The 22,268-nt window shown below is 39.7% G+C and overlaps 1 protein-coding gene across 2 annotated transcripts in view; it reads right to left on the bottom strand.

Moving 5' to 3' along the window:
- The window catches only part of LOC107699407 (C3 and PZP-like alpha-2-macroglobulin domain-containing protein 8), a 33,872-nt gene that overhangs the window by 1,472 nt on the left and 10,132 nt on the right, over window positions 1-22,268 (bottom strand). For both annotated transcript variants that reach the window (XM_016500644.1, XM_016500645.1), the window contains exons 13-41: window positions 22,136-22,264; window positions 21,841-22,036; window positions 21,040-21,215; window positions 20,754-20,903; window positions 20,510-20,668; window positions 20,277-20,419; window positions 20,111-20,173; window positions 19,394-19,625; window positions 18,675-18,828; window positions 17,699-17,838; window positions 17,377-17,428; window positions 16,949-17,247; window positions 15,432-15,657; window positions 15,143-15,319; window positions 14,924-15,005; window positions 12,011-12,167; window positions 11,572-11,646; window positions 10,290-10,455; window positions 10,116-10,202; window positions 9,901-10,037; window positions 9,042-9,197; window positions 8,723-8,785; window positions 7,717-7,964; window positions 7,490-7,577; window positions 5,678-5,752; window positions 5,154-5,259; window positions 4,018-4,128; window positions 3,725-3,937; window positions 1,901-1,975 (exon numbers count right to left, since the gene is read on the bottom strand). In XM_016500644.1, the coding sequence (XP_016356130.1) occupies window positions 1,901-1,975; window positions 3,725-3,937; window positions 4,018-4,128; window positions 5,154-5,259; window positions 5,678-5,752; window positions 7,490-7,577; window positions 7,717-7,964; window positions 8,723-8,785; window positions 9,042-9,197; window positions 9,901-10,037; window positions 10,116-10,202; window positions 10,290-10,455; window positions 11,572-11,646; window positions 12,011-12,167; window positions 14,924-15,005; window positions 15,143-15,319; window positions 15,432-15,657; window positions 16,949-17,247; window positions 17,377-17,428; window positions 17,699-17,838; window positions 18,675-18,828; window positions 19,394-19,625; window positions 20,111-20,173; window positions 20,277-20,419; window positions 20,510-20,668; window positions 20,754-20,903; window positions 21,040-21,215; window positions 21,841-22,036; window positions 22,136-22,264 (4,135 nt within the window). The remainder of the gene's footprint in view (window positions 1-1,900; window positions 1,976-3,724; window positions 3,938-4,017; window positions 4,129-5,153; window positions 5,260-5,677; window positions 5,753-7,489; window positions 7,578-7,716; window positions 7,965-8,722; window positions 8,786-9,041; window positions 9,198-9,900; window positions 10,038-10,115; window positions 10,203-10,289; window positions 10,456-11,571; window positions 11,647-12,010; window positions 12,168-14,923; window positions 15,006-15,142; window positions 15,320-15,431; window positions 15,658-16,948; window positions 17,248-17,376; window positions 17,429-17,698; window positions 17,839-18,674; window positions 18,829-19,393; window positions 19,626-20,110; window positions 20,174-20,276; window positions 20,420-20,509; window positions 20,669-20,753; window positions 20,904-21,039; window positions 21,216-21,840; window positions 22,037-22,135; window positions 22,265-22,268) is intronic.

Genomic DNA, 22,268 nt, shown 5'->3' with positions numbered 1-22,268 from the left:
TGGTGTCCCTCGAGTGTATGTTTTTGGCCCGTTTTACTTTTTATTAAAAACATGTTTGTGGAATTGAAGTAACATTTTAGCAGTTGTTAATAAAAGTTGTTAAAAATAAAATTGTCTTTTAAATTAATATAGTTAGCAAATATATCCATTGCCAGACATCATGACTGATAGAAAAATAATACATGTACAAAATGGCCTGAAGGGGGTGCTCCTTGCAAATATAAAGCAGCAACTCAAGCGGATTCTATTACTGTCATATGTTTCAATAGACCAAGTGTGTAAATGTATCTCTAATGTTAAGAATTCACAGCTTGGGTGTCTTAACTCATTTATCTTTCCACAGAGAATGTTTGCAAGGCTTTAACGTAGAAATGTCCATAAATTAGAAAAAAAAAAAAAAGACAAATCCTAGTTTATGGGCTTTTGTTAACACAGCTGCTCAGCACCACTTAATCATCAGGGATAATAAAAGTCTTTCTTGCAGTTTGGAATTATACATGAAACTGAAGTCTACTTATTTTCCATATTATCCTTCAACATCATTACAACATTCATCCATATAAATAAAACTAATGTAATAGAAGAGTAGAAGAAATGTATGTTTTTTTTTTTTAGTTCTTTTTGAGCTTAGGTCAGAATAAGACATCACTGTAAATCAGAATTCTGATTGAATGTGTTTCAATCAGAAAACACAATTGAATGCGTTTCAAACATATTTGTGATCTAGGACTAAGCTGAATTTGTGTCAAGGAAATGCTCTCACAGATTTCCAAAACACATATTTCTGCTACACAGGTACTGGTGTGAGTTTTCCAAACAGATTTACAAATGGCAAACCCAAGAAAGTCACCTCAATCATTAATAGGTCGCAAACAAACTTGGTAATTACCTCAAGCAAAAAAGAACTGCAAATTCTCGCAAACATTTAAACAGGAGGCTCCTAGGTTAAGTAAACTTTTAAAAAATAAATAAATAAAAGCGGGCCAAAACCATAACCTTGAGGAACCCCAATAACCACAGCCCTATAGACACATTTTCTCAGCCCAAACACAACACTAGGCAAGTCTTAACAGCTCTGCAAGAGACTGTCTAATCAGTCTGGGAGTTTTCCAGAGGACACAGACGCACATACCTACACACACACACCTAGATGAGAGTGCATGTGATATCATGAGCACTTCTAACTTGCTAATTTTGCTACTTAATGGGTTGTAATGTTTTTCCTTTTCAAATTTTGCCCTGTTTTCCAATAAAATATCCAAACATCCTTAAAACCTGATACATTCTTGAAAAGCAAAATTCTGCGGAGATAAGACTGGGTTTTAGAAAACATATCTTGAATCAATTGTTAATTCATAGTTTTTTCATATATTACAAGGACTCCAATAAAATCAAGAATATGAGGGATATCTATTGTATTTGTTTTATATTTGTTATCAGTCATACTGTCCACACTGAATTAAGTCAATGAAAATTGCTATTGTCATTGCTGTTAACTGTGTTTGCAAGAAAAGCATAATAAAGTATTAGTCAAAAAAGAATATGAGGGATATAAATCCTGCTAAAGATACTACAGCATTGCTTTCCAACCTGTTGCATTAAAATTTGTACTTATCAAATCCAGCCAACTTTTACTCACAGTTAATGGTGTTTGAACAGGCCAAGCCCTATACGGGAAGGTGTGAGGTGATCGACAGGAGGCTGGGATACTAATTATCCGAGCATTAATGTAGTCTGGGCTGATATGCAGGCCTGTGCATGCATAAGCTTCTATGCATGTAGCATCTGATCGCTGAACTCTTCAGCACCTGCCCATGTGTGGCACACGCTCACATCTGCAGGGCACTGATCCAGATGTGTTCAAAGAAAAGAAGAAGAGAAGAAGAGGAGAAGATGATACCTGCAGGAATGAGTAGAGGTTCCTGTTCTGGTTCTTCTCCTGTAGCACATTCTCGCTCTTCTACGGCCACCTCCACTGCAGGATGATAATGCACACATAAACATGTCAAATTAAAGTTCAATGCAGTACTTTATTTAGGAAACAGATACATTAGTTGCTCAGTGTTTCATATCTGGTTTCCAGATCCAAGTCTAATATCATTTGTTTGCACTTGTGATGCCAGATGGTCTGATATTTTGTTATCTATTACTTCAGACATTTCCACAATGTTTTCACTAAATATATTTAATTATATTCATTTATATGGATTTACAATACATGGCAATAAAAATCAACATTGAACCCATTTATATTCTTACTAAAACAATAGTGTCAGAAAAATACCATAGGCAATAATGTGACAGAAGCTTATTGGAAAATTCTTTAGTGATGCACAAAAGAATCACTGAAGGGTTGTGAATTGATCCCTTGAAACAAACTATTTGAACAGATTCACAAAATGAATCACAGTATCCAGTAGCGACATTTTTGATTCTGAATTTTTAGTAAGAGCACCAACGATCCTGGAATGAATCCAATGACACTTTAGATTCATAAATGTATCTTTATAAAACCTGATTCCAAAATTATATACATTTTTAGGAACTTTTTTTTAGTGATGCACAATAGAAATTGTTGATGAGTTTTGAACTAATTGTTTGAGACAATTTTAACTGATTTACAAAAATGAATCACACTGACCAACACACAGACACTAATGATTCTGAAATTAATATTTAGGAAACTTGATGCAAAAATTTAAAATAAAAGAATAACAATCACAATATTCACAATGGTGCTTCAATTTAACCAGAAAAATCACTGTGAATATATAACTGTACCAGTAGACTAAAACCAAAACTGCTTGTAATTTAGGATCTATAACCTGCAAAAAAAATAATCATGCATCCCTAAACATGCCACCATATTGGCACTGATTTCCCACATAACCATTTTTGTGTCCCCCTCCTGATGGCGGTCCTCTGTAAAACAAGAAAGCCCCTTTGTTGTTGGTCCACTCGTTGGAAAGGAATGTGACAGGATTTTTCTAACCCTCTGCCCCCTTTCTTTTCTCTGTCAAAAGGCCCCGGACAAAAGCGCTCTGTCATTTGGGGAGCCCTGTAATACACCATATACTGGTGTGTGTATGAGCATATGTATGTGTTTATATCATCTGCAACTGCAGCACCTGAACAGCTGTTCCTACCAAAGCAGGTACACGCACCTTAGTTTTTCTCGGTAGTGAAAACACGGGTTTGATTCTTCGTATCGGGCCTGTCTGGACACAGATAATTGCAAAGTATTGAAAACACTTTGATTCTCTTTGATGCGCAAGTGGATGAGGCTTTAATCTCGCCTATGATATGAACAAACAAGCAACCGGATGTCAAGTGGCAAGGTACGAATCTCAGCAACAGACCAAATTGAACCTATGGAAGCTCTGATCCACATTACAGTGATCTAGGTTGGAGATTTGTTTGGCTGAAACATCTGCGGTCTTCCCCGCATGTCCATGCCTGTGCGTATCCAAAAGTCCTGCGCATTAACCTCTTAAAAGGAAGGAAAAAAACATGTCTCTAATTATGCAACAAGCATGACTTCATCTTAAAGTGTCTAGGGAGGGTAGCACCTGGTTCAAGGTCCCATGGCATAAATCTTGGTGAAAACGAGTTTCGTAATGAAATGGTACAGGTTTACAAAGCTTGGGTCCTTAAGTTGCGTTAAAAAAAAAAAAAAGAGGAGAGGATTTATGCCATAAATTCGCAGGGAGGTCGCAGAACTTACTCTGTGGACAGTGGCTGAAGGGCATCTGCTCGATCTGTGTGCCGTTCCTGCAGGCGGACACCTCCATCTGGCACTGGTTTTGGTAGATTTGGCCATCAGAACCACACACGGGCTCGCCATCATAGCCACAGTCACGATAACACGTACATCGCTCGTAGTGTTCCTCCTCCGGACAATCAAAAATGTTGTTGCACTGGCTGCCTTGCACAAAGCCTGGAGGGGAAGAGTGAAAGAGTCATTAAATATGAAGTATTTGATATTAGAAGTAGACATACTAGAAGACAAAGATGTACCCGTCCAGTGATTGCTGGAGCTTTCCACTTCATTGCATGTGGTGCCGTCACATAGTTCTCGTGCTAGTGGACTGCTCTCGCTCACGTTGTAGAAACGTGTGGCTTCAAATGCTGTATACACATACACACAAAGTCGATAAAAAAATTGCCTTGTGCAAAATTCATGTCATTCAAAAGACAGAGAGACTGGATATAACTAAAAGTAATAACTTGCTGATATTTCAGTAATGAACAGTGAGTGAGGGAGCCATTTAGTTTGTCCATTTATGAAGCACTTTTCTGATTCATTAAAAATAATTGTTTGTAAGAGTCATTTAGTCACAAACTGAACTTACACTGGTACACCACCTGTTTGTTGTTGTGTGTAATCTGTAATCTCAACAGAAAAACGAGTTGTCCATGTATTTTTTTTTTATTGGATTTTTCAAATAAAAGAACTGGTTATGAATAATGCTGCCTTTAAGTGCACCAGGGAAGCTTGTACCAAAGAGTTATTACAATGTCACGTTCAGAAGTTGGAGAAGTTTGAAAAATAACACTGAAGTAGCCTAAACAAAACAAAAAGTGGTTTCCCGTTGACCCAAATAACTACATCTGAATTCATAATGATGAAAATAATTTCTATCACTTGTACATTGTATCTAAGCAAAAATAATTGTTTTTGTAAACAGTAAAAGGGGAGTGACTAAATTTACACTTATTGTAGGCCAACATTGCGCCTTTAAAATGAGTGAAATGCAGCATGTATAATTAAAATAATAACTTTGCAAAATCATTCTTTACCAATCACAACAAACTTACTTTCCGATATGATTCAAACTCACCCTCAGGACATTGATATCTCGCATGTAATCTAAAATTCAGAGTTTCTCCAAGTGTAAATACGGCTGTTCAGTCATTCACTCGTAATTACGATATTTCTGACTCTTGTGTTTCTCAAACTTACAAAGCATCCACGGTTTTACTGTCTTGCAAAATAATACCGTTATTCTTTGATATACCATGGTATCATAGTACTGAATGATTACCATATTCATACCAAAGTACCATGGTATTACCATCTAAACAAATACCACTTCTATACTATGGTGCCACCACGATACTCTTTTGTATGGAGTGGGATGGTCCAAACTCACCTGGTTCATAATAGTCATAGACTTTCACTGGCACTGGAGCTGTTTTGCCCACAATATACTCCCTCATGGCATTGAAGACCACACAGGTCATACACTGACTGGGGATCTGTGGAAAAGACAAGACCCCAGCAGACTTTACAATGACAAATCCTTAATATGCTCCCCTGACAAAACACCTGAAGTTATACGAGACTTTAACCTCAAGTATTTTAACATACAGCTCTCATGTTATGCAAAAGTGCTGCTAGCCCTGTTGAAAAAACCAGCGTATGCTAGTTAGGTATGTTTTGACACTGGGATGCTGGTTTAAGCGGGTCCTTTGCTGGTTTATGCTGGTCCTTTGCTGGTTTAAGCTGGTCCTTTGCTGGTTTATGCTGGTCCATTTGCTGATTTATGCTGGTCCTTTGCCAGCACATGACCAGCATAAACCAGCATCCCAGCGTCAAAACATACCTAACCAGCATATGCTGTTTTTTTCAACAGGGAGAGCTACACAAAGTTGTAGTTATGTGACTTTAACTCACCTCGTCGAAGTAGAAGAGAACCTTTCGTCCATCTACTTCATACCTCTTCAGCCCCACTCGTTTATCCAACAACAGCTGGGAAAAAAATGATTACAAAGAAGGATTATTTAGCACAGTAAACAATGCTAACTTAAATGCTAAAGCTAATATGTCATTTAATAAATGGTTTTATCGTATAGTACATTTATTACAAGCACAATACACATGTAAACCATTCTTTGAATGTGGCTAACAGGTAAGTTTCAGGTATAAATCAAGATTTTTCATTCTTGAAAATAAACTAGCATTTAGCTAGCTCTGTTAAAGGGAGAAACTCGAGTTAAAGAGAAAAACTTCACTTTCTATGTAAGTAACAGTTATAATTTATAAGTAAACCACGTCAACCAAAAATATGACTTTAAGGCAGGAATTCCTCTTAATCTTTATACTGTATATTTGACTTCTTAAACTTGCTAGCTGTCATGCTAACATTTCAACCAGACTGCCAATGCACAATATCACTGCACATTTGCAAATTTGGAAACTCCTCATGTCGTACACTCAGTATGTGAGTATCTGTACAGTGCTGCCTTCCACAAGGTGTTTAAAGATGTCATATTTAGTCAGGGCTGTTTAACATCCTAACATCCTTCATCCTATGTGTGTGTGAGTGAGAAAAGAGAAAGATGGCGAGCACTCGGACACAGTTTATGAGGGGCCCAGTGTGAGCTGGCGCCACAAGGACACATTCGAACATAAACACATACAAATATACACAGTATGACTGCAGCCCCAAATAAATGACCAAGAGTGATTTGATTTGTCCAAAGGCCACAGCAGAGAACACGATTTCAGAAAAAGCCGTGCTTGTTAGCGTTGCCAAAATAAAAAGTCTAAAAAAGGAAACTTGTTGCCTTAGGGACCAAAGATCGTTGTCGTAATTAGACATTTATAGACATATACGTAAATAACACTGTTGACTTCAGTGTTCATTGTAAAAAAAATATTGATTTTCACTGTGGAATATATGAGAAGCAAACAATCTTCCAAGCATGTCCTCCCTCTTACTATAAATTAAAACAATGAGACATGACGGTGTAAGCAATCTCACTTCCCATAGCGAAACGAGGAATGTGAACAGCCGGGATCGTGTAATAAACATGGAGCCAGCCAGAGGTGGCTGTGTAAAGCCAGCTCGTTACTGGCTAATGGCGCTAATGAGACACGTTCCACCACGGTGAGCTTCGGAGTTGGTTCACGTTATACAGCTCCCGAGGTAGTGTCGGTTTACTAGCGTGGGGGACATGAGGCCTGGGACCTATAACATGACTAATGAGGGACAATCAGCTGACTGGGGACAGCAAAGGTGACTTAACCAACCTCTGTTTACCCACATACCCCCAGCTAGAGGGGGAGGTGGGGCTGATTGACCCCCCTGAGCATTTCCTGTTCCAGGCCGCTGCTCTGGACATTATGGCCCTTTCATATATAATTTCATGTTTTTATTTTATTTGACACAATCCAAATAAGAACGACTGTCAAGTGTTCTGTGTGTGTTTATGTTTATGTGTTCGTGAGAGAGTGAAAGAAACTGGTAAATGCCACGCCATACTGCCTCCTTTGAAATGGCCTCCAGATGTAAAAACTGTTCATCTGCCAAGAGGACACATGCAGAAAAGGAGAAAAGGAAAGAGCGAGACCGAGAGATGCACTGTCCTATTACAGAGACACCTTGTCAATCTCGTGTCTACTTTGAATAATGTGAAATGTGAAAGTGACAAATGATGGGGAGTTCTAGGAGAGATATTACACACAAAAAAAGAGCAATCTCACCCTTTCCAAACTCTCGATATCTGCACGGAAGCCAGACAAAAGTGGGACTTCTAGGACAGCCATATTGGATGAACCAGCATGCAGCCACCTGAGGAGGAACAGGCGGAGTTAGAGCATAAACAACACCTCTAAAATCAAAACTCAATCTAAGGTTATTTATTCATATCAAACTAGATCAAGTGAAATAGACCTCAAAATGCATCAGATCCTTTTGTCGATGCTGTTACCTGGTGCAAACCTCCAAAGTAACACGGTAGTCCAGGTGGTCTTGGTGGGCCGCGGGGTCCTCGTCGTCTACAGGAGCTCTTCGCTTGCGACTCAGCTCTGATCGGTTATCAGCACGAGAACGGGAGCGAGGAGACATGTGTCTTGAGGACGGCTGGATGTGATGTTCCTGTCTGGGTTCCTTGAGATCGACTTTAAGCTGAAAGGCTGGCTTAGCCACTGGATCAGGCACATTGTAGGATACATCAATCTGAGGATGGAGACAAGGATATGATCGATAGCACCATGGTTTCATCTGGCACCCCATTTCCATTCAAAGAAAAGTTAAAGAATGGACTTTTTTTGTCCGTTTAATTGCCTGACCAGGAGTAAATCATACCACTGGTGACCTAAAAATGTCCTTATTTCATTTATGTCCTTAGTACAAATCATGCTAATTACATGCCAAAATTTAATATTTAGTGTAAGGATTTTGTTCAAAACTATTTATTTGCGCACAGATGCAAGATTCTAAAAATTTGCATTGCTTCCTCCAAACAACCTGAGAACAGAACGTTCTAGGTCAAGGTGCTGACGTGGTTTTGCTTATTTTTGTGGCCCAGAATGAGTCTATTGTTTCCGAGGGACATCTTACCAAAAAAAAAAAAAAAATTAAACCGAGAACAGAACGTTCTAGGTCAAGGTGCTGACATGGTTTGGTTGTTTTTGTGGCTCCGAATGAGTCTATTGTTTCTGAGGGACATCTTACCAAAAAATTAGACTAGCCCATCCTATCTAGGGGGTAGATTACAGGAGAAAGAACATACCCCTGGCATACAATTGCTTAAGTTTTACCAGATCTTTCCATTCTAAAGTCAGGAATGTGAACATTAGTACTGAATTTCCCCTGGAAAAAGAGCTGGCTGTCGCCACGGAGGGATTCGCCTCTAGATGAGGAGGAGGACGAAGAGTACAATCGTTTATCCGTGGAGAGAATTTGGGATTAGGTTTGCCAGAAACAAATAGTACCTGCATTAGACAGCAGCCTTCTCCTTTAGCGCTGACAAACAGTCCTGTAGGAATGCTGGGTATCTGAACAAAAAGAGAGCGAATGCAAGACTTATCAATCAGATTAACAGCGCAAGTATAAGCAAATACATTAACCGTCTGGCCCCTGTCCAACATCCAAATTACATGCATTTAAACTGACACTGCTAATCACAAGATGGAGTGATGTGCCAAGCAGATGCTGAGAGGAGGGACATTTCAAGTTCAGGCCCTCACTGAAAATACTTCTCCGACAGTAGAATGTAGAATTGTCAATAGTGTTAGTGAAGGATTTTTTTACCACAGCTTTTTGTAGAATCTTCTTATTGCCCCATTGGAGCTCAAAAGTTTCTTGGAAATCCAGATTAGTGGAAGCCAGAGATATGGTGAGATTGACCCCGCCCACATATGACAGGATGGCATATTCGGACAGGGCTTGCAGTGCCACACAAGTATCCTGTTTTTGGAAAAATAAAAGAAACTCAAGTCCAATAAAGCATATTTAGCCTACACTATATTTGGACACACTAATGTAGTCTACTTACTGTATCCACCTTATTTTAAAGAAAGAGCAGGTATGTGTAACTTGAATGTGTGAGGCTTTCGGTATCATCCGCTTTCAGGTATTTTAGCGGTACAAAAGCAGTCCGTTATGCTGCTTGATGTTGATCATCGTAATCATAAAATTACTGGTTGCAGCGCAAAATAGTTTTTTTAACGCTGAAGGAAATAGCTTAATTTAGCATAAAAAATAAGGTGGATACTACACAGTGTACACTTAATATACACTTAATACTTAAAAGAGAGTATTCTTCCTTAAAAGCATCAACCAAACGCATATATTTAAATGCACATGCTTAAGTTGTCCACAGTTATTATCTGAGTAATAGAATTTATCATTTTTGATCCACTCTTGCCAATTAGATCAAATAATGATTCAATAATGAATCATTGCTGATTTTACTTCTTGTTCATTTGTGAGAGTTGCAATGCATGGGCTGAATTGGGAGAAATAGTAAAAGTAGTAGTAGTAGATTGTAGGGGGGCAAACACAACATTTGCATACTATGGATTGCACAATAAGTAGATGCAGTAAACAAGCATAACATGAATCTTTTATTCACAACCAAGGACTGAAGAATGTACCAAAGATTTTTCACCTGAGTTGAGGAAAAACCACCCAGGGCATTCCGTTGTTGTGATAGCCATTTAACTACAGGTAGGGCCGATGCTACATCACCCAGAAGTGTGTAGGTGAGTAGACCATAAGCCGTCATCTCAACTTCAGCTGACACAACTAATAAAGCAGAAAAAATGTTTAATATATTGAATATTGTTGGTAAGTTGATTAACTGATTGATGACTGACTGATGACCTGATTGGGAGAGGCCATCATTGAAGCCCATGAATGTGTCTTCATCAGTTACCGTACTGCCAGTAAGACTCCAATGAGTGAAACCATCTGCAAACACAGTAGAACATTTTGGATCAAGAACATGCTAAGCTATCATCACCAACAACTATCTTTTAATACACGTTAATAAAGTACCTTGGGTAATGGCCATGTGGTTAAGTCGCCGCAGAGCCAATGGAGCATAAGGACTACGAAGCAAAGTGAGTGCATATGCGGACAAAGCAGTTGTATATGGGTCGTCAGCAGAGTAAGTGTTGCTCTCCAAAAATGCTTTAGCTTTAGCCACAGCAACCTTCTCCTCCTGAACAAAAACATTCAGAACTATTCATTAGTTGAGGAGAATAAATATAGCTTAGTAAGTGTATTTGAACATACTTCTAGGTGTTGTTAAGGTGTAGTAAAACATTCCCAAATGATGTTAATTCATCACTTAGCTTTTACATAGCTAGCAGGTGTTTCTTGTGCTAAACTTCAAAAACCTTCAGTACAAATCCATTCCAATCCTTCAGCTTTTCCTTCCTAAGAAATGTACAACCTTGCTAATGATCTTTCATCTGTTTAGCATCAACGGACTGACTTTCATCTGTACCATATGTCCTTTTTCTCATGGAACCTGGACCCTAGCCCTGAGCAGCCATGTACGCTAATCTGACAGGTATTCTTTTCATCAAGTCGATTTTAGAGTGAGAGAAGAGGGTCTTTGAAGTGTCTCATTCTGTCTGTACTTCGAAGGCTGCAATGCTACACATTACCAAAGCGACATATCAGAGAGCAGGTTGGCAAGGCTTGGCTCTAAACCAAGCTAATCTTAGCGGGAACGAGCGAGTGCTGTTTTGTTAATGAAATCTGATTGTAAAAATGACTGAACCCTTTCAAATTAGGGGTATCAAACAATTAAAATATTTAAATCAAGATCAACGTCATCATGCAGGTCCAATCAGTTATAATATCTAATCGAACAAATTTAATTACATGTTAACTTTGACAGCCCTAATTCATATACAACTTGGTTCTTTTTTTGTTGCATTTTTAATGGCAATGAACGCATGTATGCACTAGTTGGGCAATGTATAGAAATTGTGACTTGGTCTTCATGTGTTTTTAATGGAATTGTCAAATCTCTTTTAAGTTTGAAGAAAGGAATGTTGGCAGGGTGAAAAATTCAAAAGAATTCCATTGTCTCTGCGTGTTCTTATCATAAATCTTTAGATTTAGACAGCAAGCTTCCATATTAGATTACCTATCACAAGGCTGAAAGAAATACTGTTGGTTCTTTGCCAGAACATCCATCATCTTACGAACAGGAATGCCCTCTTAACACGGATCCCGGAAATTTGTGCGAAAAAAGACTTCACTGAGAGGTAGTTTAATGAGATACAGGATAAACAAGATGTGGAAGATGTGGTTGATCTCTCACCTCAGTTGTAATCCCAGTTTCCATAAGAGCTGCCACCACATACGCAGTCAATGAGATCTTTCCATGAATCCCACCCTTAAAAGGAATTGGACAGAGCAACTTTCACCAGGGTGATGACAAATAACACCTCTATCCCAGCTTCCTCAGTTTGATGAGAGCTTGTAAACCTAAGGACTGTTGGCTTAAATAAGCAATGTTCTGACACAACTAAACTGAAATGGTTCTTCTAGGATTTCTAAAAAGGATCTGAATCAAGTGTAAACATATCTTGGTTTAAGCTATCCTTTTTGTAGAAAATTTTGTCTAAACCTTTACAAATTAAGTGGGCCAGAGTACAGATTTTCATATGGACCTTTCCCAGTTCACCCATCTCACTCAAATCTCAGAGATACTCCAAACTGCTTAGTATTAAACAAAAGGAAGGTCTCCATTTATGTACCTGCAGGTCTTTGTTGAGTATCCGGCCCACTGCTGGGAATGATCCTTCTTCCTTTTGATGAGTGATCAGCCAGGATTTGGCAGCACGTAGTTCTTCAGGATCAATGAAGATGAAGCCACGTGACTGAGCAAATGATTTCAGTACGAATGCAGTCAACCTGGAGGACCAAGAGGTAACAGATACCAGCACTGACGTCTTATGCTATGAGTTCATTATAGGCAACTTGTAAAGGATTCTTGGAAAGTGTAAAAAATTACATGAATGTCCATTGTCTACTTTTTTTTTTTTTGCCTGGAAGTCAAGCTGCATAATTTAGTGTGGATGTGAATAAAGTAGATTTTCTTGGAGAATACCAAATCAAGTATGCAAAGTATGGGATCCCATACATAAACTGAAAGCTATTTGAAACGTCACAGCGAGGATGAACTTTGAAAGATGTAAGAAACAGCTAATGGAAATGCTGGGTGACTTTGCCTTGTAAATGCTCTCACCTCTGTGAGTCAACTGAACCAGGGCTCTACAAACATGCAAACCATGTGCTAATTGTTTTAACTGCAACATGGCATGTCATGACGCCATTCCTCAAAGCGGCCAGATGATGATACAAGTGACTTCACTTAAAATAAAGGTCAATAAATAAACAATGAGGGAGTTTTTCTGCAGCATGTAATTTAGGGATGTCAAAACAAACACCCAAACAACACTACGGAGTCTTTGCAGGCCTGGCCTTGAATGTTATGTTCCCCAAGAGAGATCATAAGACTGGAGCATTGGGCCTACAGGAATTTTTATAATGTTAAGTAATATGTGTCAGAGACTTTAACTGCCTGACCCAGGGGAAAGGTTCTAGAAAGTGTTTGGATTATATAAAGAGCAGCGAAGTGAAGGGGACACCCCTGATTCTTCTAGTTAGGCTTGCGCAAGACGTTCGGTCAGAGGATTGCAAGGTGCCTTTCTCACAACATAACCCTTGTAAGAAGTCGCCTTACCTAATGCTTTGGAATGCTCAGAAATCTCTACCAGGACTCTCAAGGCAAACAGGGCTCTTAAAATGATCCTGAAACATCTGTGGTGAACCACTCCAAGCATGCATAAACTTGAGGTGAAAAGCTACTAACCTTAAGCATATAATTTTTCTATGTGGTTTTAAGGCACCCCAACAACAGAATGTGACCTGCATTCTGTTAATTTGGGATTCTTCCTCCATGTCTAGAGCATTTGTTGTTGACCTCAGCAGCCTGGATCCCTATTCACTTTTAATATTGAAAAGAATAGCCAATACATTTAACATTTCACAATAAGTGGTTCACAGAAGAATGTCAAGCAGGTTTGAAACTACTCCTTTAGTTTTAGGTGAACTATGCCTGATTTGCTCAAGTTCTGCAGCAACCTTACAGGAGTTTGTGGGATTGCTGGGGCTTACTGGGGGGTGTAGAGTAGATTACTGCCGCATGTGGCTCACATTGGATCCAGACATGCTGATGCCAGCGAGTGATGCCAGAAGATGGGTTGCCAGATCTGGTCCAAGGTCTAAACATCTTTTCTCCACTTTCGAAGGCATCCTCACACATTACAAAACTCTGCTAAAGTTGCACCAACCTTCCAGGCATTTATAAATAAAAGTTTCCACTGTGTTCCAGAACATTAGCTGCTCTTTCCACTGAAGAAGATTAGGTTTGAAGGTCTTGGCATTACTAGGGCACCAAGGCGCTGATGGGGACATAAAATACTTGCTGCACCATTATGGCCAATCTTTTCATTAGGAACCACAATTTCCTGTTCTATCATTCAGCCCAAGCTGGGACATATTAACCCAGCTCTGGAGCTGCTGTTCACCTGGCAATAAATGATCAGTGCTAATAGCTGAAACTGGACCAGAAACAAAAGCAGAGTTGTTTCGGACTTATGCACATTTTCAGACGAATGTAAAACCCACTGGACCATGTCCCAACAGCTTTAAAATGAAATCCCCCATCAAGTACACTACTTAATGCAGTATTCTTTAGTGGTGTCAAGGTTTCTCAATTCATTCTTACCTTGCGTCAACACATTTGTTTCTCACCTGTGCTTAACTGTTCAAACATTTTCTCCACTCACATACTCTCTGCCAATGCAGCATTGAACTTTCCAGAAACAGCAAAGACCAAGGATAGGAATAAACATTAGCCTGCCGTCTAGTCGACTACTTTTCTGGATGACTAGTTAACTAGTTAAAAATAGTAGTAATGCAAGTTTATTCAGGAATGAGGGGCGACAAGGATCAAGTATGTGCCCTGCTTTAACTTAGCCAAAGCTAAGTTAATTTTCCTGTAACACAGGCTCCTGTGTGTCCAGCGGCAGAGCGGGCAATATAGTGGGGGTTAGGGGCTGTTGATCTCACAGAGGGCATAGTTAATGATGACTGTTCTGAACCACGGGAAGAAATCCCCCAAAACAACCAATAAATCTGTACACCAGTGTCTGGAGTCAGGGAGCTTATTAGTAGTTTGTTAATAAGGCTCCAGGGTACAGTCAGTTTGGCATTTTGCAATCCATGGCTCTATTAAAAGTCAGACAACCATGCGTAAAAATAAATGAATCATTTAGATTTTTTTGTGCTAAACACATATAGGCCTATATCATGAGGACAACATTTTTCTTTGGGTTTTTTGGGAACACAAACTTCATATGCTTTCAATCTGAGGTTTAACTTTCTATAATAAATCAGATAGAGAAGCAGGGTGTGTGAATATATGAAGATATTTGTAGAAAAATAAAGAAACATGGATGTTTGTGAAGTTCACCTTTCTCTGACTGGAGATTGGGGTTAAATAAAGGACATGCAAGAAACACAAATATGGCTTACGCTATTGTAATTAAAGCCAACTTCTTAGCAGACACGGCATGTACAGACTTCACACAGCAGAAGCTTACCACATGCTTCCGGAGGAATCTCTTTCCCCAAAGGCACTGTAGGAACCATCCTGCCTCTTGTATGTCAGTTGCCCCTGATAACCTGCCAGGTACATTGGAAGACACAAGGCATTGTTTGCACTGCGTTCGTACAGACCTTCAATCACTTTAAAATAATTCTTCAGAAGATTAATAATCAAGAAGACGCATTTAAGAATGAAAGCATGTTCTGTCTTGTACCTTGCAATAGGTAGTCAGTGGCCTCTGCCTCCACCTCTGGGCTGAGCTGATGGGTTTTCTGAAGGTACTTGAGCACAAAGACGTTGGGAGCGAAGTGGATCATGTTCTGCTCTCCACAACCAAAAGGGAGTCTGAGGAGCTTGTCAAGATTTTTGAGGGTGGGCCCCATAACATCACCTGGGACACAAAAAATAGTCACAACAGGAATTGCATGTTTAAATTAAACACATTTTAAGGTGAAATAGTAGCTTGTTCTGTAGGGTTGGCTACTCTATAAATTCATCCTTACCAATCATGGCAGCGGTGGCTCTCTCTGAGCCTGGCACCACATTGTGTGGGACTCCCAGAGTGAAGGCCTCATTGTGGTTCTCGTCTGCATCTTCTTTGCGCCATATCCTAAACTCACCTACAGAACCCCAGCCAGTGGAGAAACCAATATGCCGCACCTGAGCAGGGAGTGGTCCGGCCCACTGCAGAATCAGGGTCTCACTGGATGGCTCTAGGCCATGCCCCACCTATCACCAGAAAGATTATGTAACCATGAAACCAGACTATAGTGTTAAGCTAATCTCCATGCTAGGCCAAGATGGTTTGTCTGGTCTTTTTAGATTGTTTCAAAAGGGTTTGAGGTAGTTTTCAACTGGTCAGACTGGAAGACCAACTAATCGACCAGCTATACACAGAGAAGCATCTAAACTGAGAAGCACTGTGCAGGTGTCTTGTATTTGCTTTTAGAGCTTCTGAAAATAAAAGCCTCTTTTCAAATGTTTCCTTTTCGGAAACACCCTTACAAAATGATGAACTGATCCGTGCATGACATGGGGGAGATATGCATGCACTCATTCAGAGGAAGCTAAGCAAGTATGACAACACTTTAATTCAATAATAACAACAACAACATGGAAACCAATTAAGTTCTACTCAAAAAGCAGTTTGATGAATACTGCATTTAACAAGCACAGGGACCTCATAAAAAAAAACAACAACTGCCAAGTCTTGGCAAAAGCTACCCACATCACCTTAAGCCTACATAAACCCAGTTTGGAATCTCCATGAACAGACAGACTCCCTTAATATTATTTGACCATATACAATGATACATGACTCAACATCCAACAATGAAAATGCATCACTTTCAAAACAAATCTAGCCCCAGCTATATGAAAGTATACCAGTGCAGCAGAGTAGCAGTGCTGGATGTGAATCTTTCTGTGCCAGTGAGAGCTACTCAATGGTCATAAATCACAGGGTCTTTGCAGTGGCATTAACCAGTAGAATATGACCTCAGTATGCAGTGTTGGGGAGCAACTAACTAAACATTGCGACATTACTAACACAACTACATTTTTCAATAGCATGACAGTAGCTGAGCGGTTCTGAAAATGGTGTAGGCAGTTTTCCAGTAACAAGCTAAAAATGTAGCGCAACACAACTCCTCCTACAATTCGCATTCAATTTTTCACTATCATCTCAGATATTTACCAAATGACAAGACTCACAAAATGTACCGAATGGATTTTTGATATTCAGAAACGTTACTGATTACCTTCTAACAAAGTGAACTGTAACTCAGTGAAACTTTTTCCCTACCGAAGCAAAACTTGGTAAGCGTTACTGCCACCATGTTCCGAACAAACCTGTTCAGTTTGATGACAGCGACCCCTTGTGGTCATAAAATTCAATAAATCTGCTTATAACTTCCTATAGTTTGATGTAAAGTCACATCTGTCACATCCTGAAATGCCATCTAAATGGTAGGTATCAAATCAAAAACTGCATCTCCTAATGTTTTCAAGTCTACCTTACCTGCACTCCACCTCCTCTCCAGCCGATCCAAAAGCTTCGGAACTCATCCCAGGATAGAATTCCTGGCGTTGGGGCACTGGCAACAGGCTCTCCCATCTTACTCCACGAAATCCAGGTGCGTGAGTTTTGCCGCCCACCCAGGACAATTTCCACCATTTCGGAGTTGTCATGTGCGCTGGGCGAGAGGGCAATATGGGCGTCGTTATGACTTTTGATGGCCACTTGTACGTGTGTGACTTTTGCTGGCTTCTTGACGTATTGATACTCATATTTGTTGGGTGTGGAGATATGGATTCGTTCTGTGAAATGTCAGGGAAGAAATATTGGAGAATAAACTTCCCATTCTTTTGATTCTAACACGAATCTAGCAACTATTACTATCAGTTTGAACATATTAGAGAATTAATAAACAACAGGAAAGACCTTACCATTCGGACAGAAAAAGACGCTGTATGTGTACTCTCTAGGTAAACCTTCAGGCTATGGAAAAGCAAGAAGGAGGAATATTTCAGCAAACAACTAAAAACACACTCCTTGCTCCAGGCAAAATCGCATAACTCCTCTGCACACTCCTTTTTAACTTTGTATTGCTTAAATTCTCTGGTCTGGAACACAGCAACAACAGATTCCCAGTGCTAACTATACAGTGCTCGGCCAATCAATTGGTACATTCAAAAAGTATCTGAACAGTTACATAATACACCTGTTTGTAACACAACATATAGTGACAATAAGATCCAGGGTCCCCACCTCTACCAGCACGCTTCTGCGCACATAGTCCATGCCCACGGGGCTTCTGCTGTCCTCCTGTTCCTCACCCACTTTGCCTGCTTTGTTGGACTGCAGCCCATCGGAGCAGCAACTTGGCTCACTGTAGGCCACGGCGCGAGCTGCCATGGAAGCAAATATGAGAAATGACAGATGACAGTGAAAATGATTTACTTGCATTGTGGGTGCATATGAGAGGAAGACTTGCTGTTTGGCAAAGTATACATGTACAGATATATACAAGTGCAAAAATGGGAGACTTCTAGCAGCATGCTTTCTTCCTTTTTTTTTAACAAACCCCGTAATGTCTTCCGAGACCCTGATGGCCTGGGGATAATAGGATACACACATGGCTTCACAGCAGAATGGCTGCTTGCCAGCAAAGCCCCTTTGTATGCGTGTAGTGAGAAGGAAGGACTTGGAGCCAGGGGGATTAGGACAGAGCCATGGGGGGCCCCATTGGCCAGCACTGACCAGCAAATTCATTGAAATGCCACAGAGACGCATAGAAAAGACCCCCACCTCTATGCCCTTATGTACTTTTCCTTGTCCGATAGCCTAAAAAGAACAACATTGTTGTCCAGCATGGGTCATTGCATAAGTCAATGACAGGCTGAAACAAGTCAAAGAGTCAAAATATGCGACAATGATTGATTAATATTCCCAAGAATGTTTGCAATAATAAACCTTCTGTAAACAATAGTGAGAACAAATACACAATTCTTGTCAAACATGAAGCAAGCACAATATTTTTTAAACCTCTAGTCAAACGTTTTACAGAATTTGTTTCTCATGATCCTAAAAACCTTCTGATCTAAGTGTCCAAGCATACAGGTGAACTCCTTCGATACTGTTTAAAAAGTATCCCAAGATGCACCTCGTGAAGTTTTTTTGATTTATTATACTGTTTCTGTAAAAGAGTTGGTTTACCTATTGATGAAGTATTCAATGGACTAACCTGTGATGTTGGCAGATACCAGTTCAGAAAAGAGCAGTACTATAAAAGTGGGTGTGGCCTCCCCAGGTGCCACACACTTTTTCCGGGTAAGATGGTGTTTTCCTGGGTGACCCACAAACTTGATCCCTTTGGGCACTGACACTTTCACATGGACCTACAGAGAATAGGCGTAAAAATAAGTCATGGAGTTTCTCCGTATCACACAAACACATGCTCTCCGCATTTTCAAACTTATAAGGCATGGACTCCCAAGGGCTCCTAAAGGATTCCGGGGAATTTTTGAGGTGCATTGCACATTTTCCATGCTGCCTAACTCATTGCCTCCCATCGTTCCTCAAGGATTCAACCTCTAAACCCCTCAGCGCCAAAACTGCTGCAAATCTTTTGTCTGCACATACCTCAAGTCAAAAATAAGCTGATACTAAATAAAATTTGAGTCCACATGATATGAAGGCAGAAACTGGTTTCTATAGCAACTATGGTAGTCAAAGACATGCAAGTGTCTTGGTGCTTGTCTGTGCAAAATTAATTGCCATGGTGCCAAAGTGTTGCTATTCAGTTACTAAGTTTGTTGGCATGTTGCTTGGCAATTGCTAGGATGTTTTAGGTGGTTGCTTATTGGCCCTAACTATCTGTGACAACTGTTATCTTTTGAATCATAGTTATGATTGTAGCAAATGGTGATCAGTTTTTCTGTGTAAAAACACATGCACACACACCTCTGCACATGTAGGAAGGTAGTTATACACTGTCAGTGGGACTTTGGTTTGTTCACCACGGACAATGCTGTACGGTAGGGTGAAGTCGATGAAGAAGGGCTTGAATGTGCGCAGCTCTGTGATCTGAGCCAGGCCCAGACCCTTTTCCGCAGACAGACCAATAGCCTCTGTCACCCATGTGGTGATGGAATCAGGGACGTCCAAGCGTAACTCAGCCTCTCCAGTAACACTGCTGTCAATCAAAGTTACACACACACACACACACTTGTATATATATATACGTATATATATATATATATATATATACGTATATATATATATATATATATATATATACACACACACACTCACCAGATCTGCATTTATTGGATATAGTACAAAAATACAGTAAAAAAAAAAAAAAAACATTTTCTTTTTGAATATATTTTAAAATGTAATTTATTCCTATGATGGCAAAGCTGAATTTTCAGCAGCCATTTTTACTCCAGTCTTCAGTGTCATATGATTCTTCAGAAATCAGTCTAATATGCAGATTTGCTGCTCAAGAAACATTTCTTGTCATTATCAATGTTGATTCAATTGCGGTGCAAATGGGAATATTTTTTTAGCATGCTTTGAAAAGAAGAGGACTTATTTGATCAATTTAATGCTTAATAAAAGTAATAATTTCTTTAAAAAAATCTTAAATCTATACATTTTAAAGTAATATTTTACTACCTGACGTTAAAGCAATGCCATATCCATGTTTCTGGGAAGAATGTACGCCTGCGGTTCTCTGCCCTGAAAAACACACACTGACATAAGAAACAATTCTCTTACTGACCCTAGAGACAACCACCTGTGAGATTAACCTTATAATTTCAGACACTGCGTGCATGTGTACCGTGTCCCAGATCGGGAATGCATAGCTGCCACTAAGGTGGAGGTGTGCGATTGAAAAGCGGGCACGGCCTCGTCTGTGTACATCCCTCCACTCTGCCTGTGATTCAGACTCACCATATCTGTCATCACCACCAACCCTGTCTCCTGCATTACAGTTACATAAACATATTAGCATTTAATATCTAATATAAAGGTTTATGTTTTTTGAAATATGGGAGACAGTGATGTCCTCACCGTAAAAGCAAAACGGGCATCTTTACTGATATCCCAGTGCCACGGAAACACAGAGGAGCGTCGTCTTCGCGATGACAAGCCGGGCCACCAAAAATGTCCCTCGTCTTTAGGTACCCCAAACGCATCAGATACATCAAATTCAGCCAGTTCCTTGAACACCTGCAAACCCATGATCGCAGCAAACTGTTAAGACAACTTCTGAGCTATTCTGATGGCATGTTTGAAGGTTCATATGAGAACCGACCTTCTCAGGAGTGAGCTGGAAGCCTGGTTTGAGAAGGTACATGCTTTTGTCCACAGAAGCTACACATACACATGAGCCACTCTCTGCTTGGACCTTCATGCTGACTGGACTGCCCGGCATCGACTCGTTTGTGGACAAAGACACAGAGACCTAAGGAGAAGAAAGTCATATGAGTTTGGAACAACATGAGGGTGTATATACAATGACAGAACTGTGCCTTTAATAAATTCTAAACCAGATGAATGATTAGTGAGCTGAAATAAATTCAACCATCAACCCAACCCACTTCATTTTCGAAACGGGGCTGCACAGAAAGTTGCACACTGTCAGTCACCCCCTCTCCATTTTCCCGAACATAGTAGACCAGTAGGCGACTGAGGGGGGCCATGGCGGGAGTCACATTGAAATGCAGAACCGACATGCAGCTGTCTGTTTCAGCCTGAGAAGAGGACACACCAGAGTCTGGGCAGAAAGAGGACATGATCATAGACAGATAAAAAATGGGGAGGAAAAAGAGGAAGAATAGTGCCTTTATGAGCTAACGGTAAGCTTCATTAATAAATTCATGTTTCAAAATATTTTTCTTAGTATGATGCACAGTACACAAAATTGATAAATTAGGAATAATGAAAAATAAAGCATGAGGTATTTAAATTAAAAGTAACAAAATCCACTACAAATTTATGAATTGCCTAGAAGACAACAGTGTAGATATGAACCATTAGTTTAGAGAGAAAAAAAAGGAAATCAAGGTAAATGTCACGTGAACAGAATATTTTTTTATTATTTGTCACTGTCAAATTATGCAAAAAAGTGAAAATATAATTTAATTGTATTTAGGATACATAAAATTTTATATTGCTATAATAGCCATAGCAAGACAAAAGACAAAAAAATGTTTAACATGTCATTTAAATTGTAGAATGTTATTAAGAACAATCCATAACTATAGATGTGATAGAAATGACACTATATGTAATATACATAGTAATATATTTTATGGCCAAAGTTGCCCATAGTTGAAGAAACACCAATAAATAAGTTAATAAATTGAAAGGCATATTGCAGTTATTGCAATAAAACTGACCTGAGACTCGTGGCGGTTTGGCGGTGGTGTGAATGTTGGCGTCAAAGGTGATGGTAGCTCTCTTTTCACGGTAAGCCATGCTCTTGGTATGTCTCTGACCCGACTGCACTATATTCCCACGAGAGGCGACCTCGTAGTGCAAGGTGAAGTTACAGGGACAGGTGGACTTCAAGGAGATCTCTGCTTCTTGTCCAATCTAAACACAACAGGTGCTTCCATTATTAAAGGTTGTTTAAACATACAAAATATTTCTGTATGTCTTATCAAGCATTGCTAATTATGCAGTGTCTTTTACCACAAGAGGAGCATTGGGACTTAGAAGCTGGATGTGGCACTTGCTAGGAGAATACCAGCTACTGATGGACAGATAGTTGGGGAGATACTGGTCTTCTACAGGCCTGCCATCAATGGCAGTCACTTTTGACTGC

Source organism: Sinocyclocheilus anshuiensis, unplaced genomic scaffold, assembly GCF_001515605.1.
Source record: "Sinocyclocheilus anshuiensis isolate Anshui unplaced genomic scaffold, SAMN03320099.WGS_v1.1 scaffold766, whole genome shotgun sequence".
In the NCBI taxonomy this organism is placed as follows: Eukaryota; Metazoa; Chordata; class Actinopteri; order Cypriniformes; family Cyprinidae; genus Sinocyclocheilus; species Sinocyclocheilus anshuiensis.
Note: the sequence above shows the minus strand (reverse complement) of the source record. Positions and strands in the feature narration are given on the sequence as shown.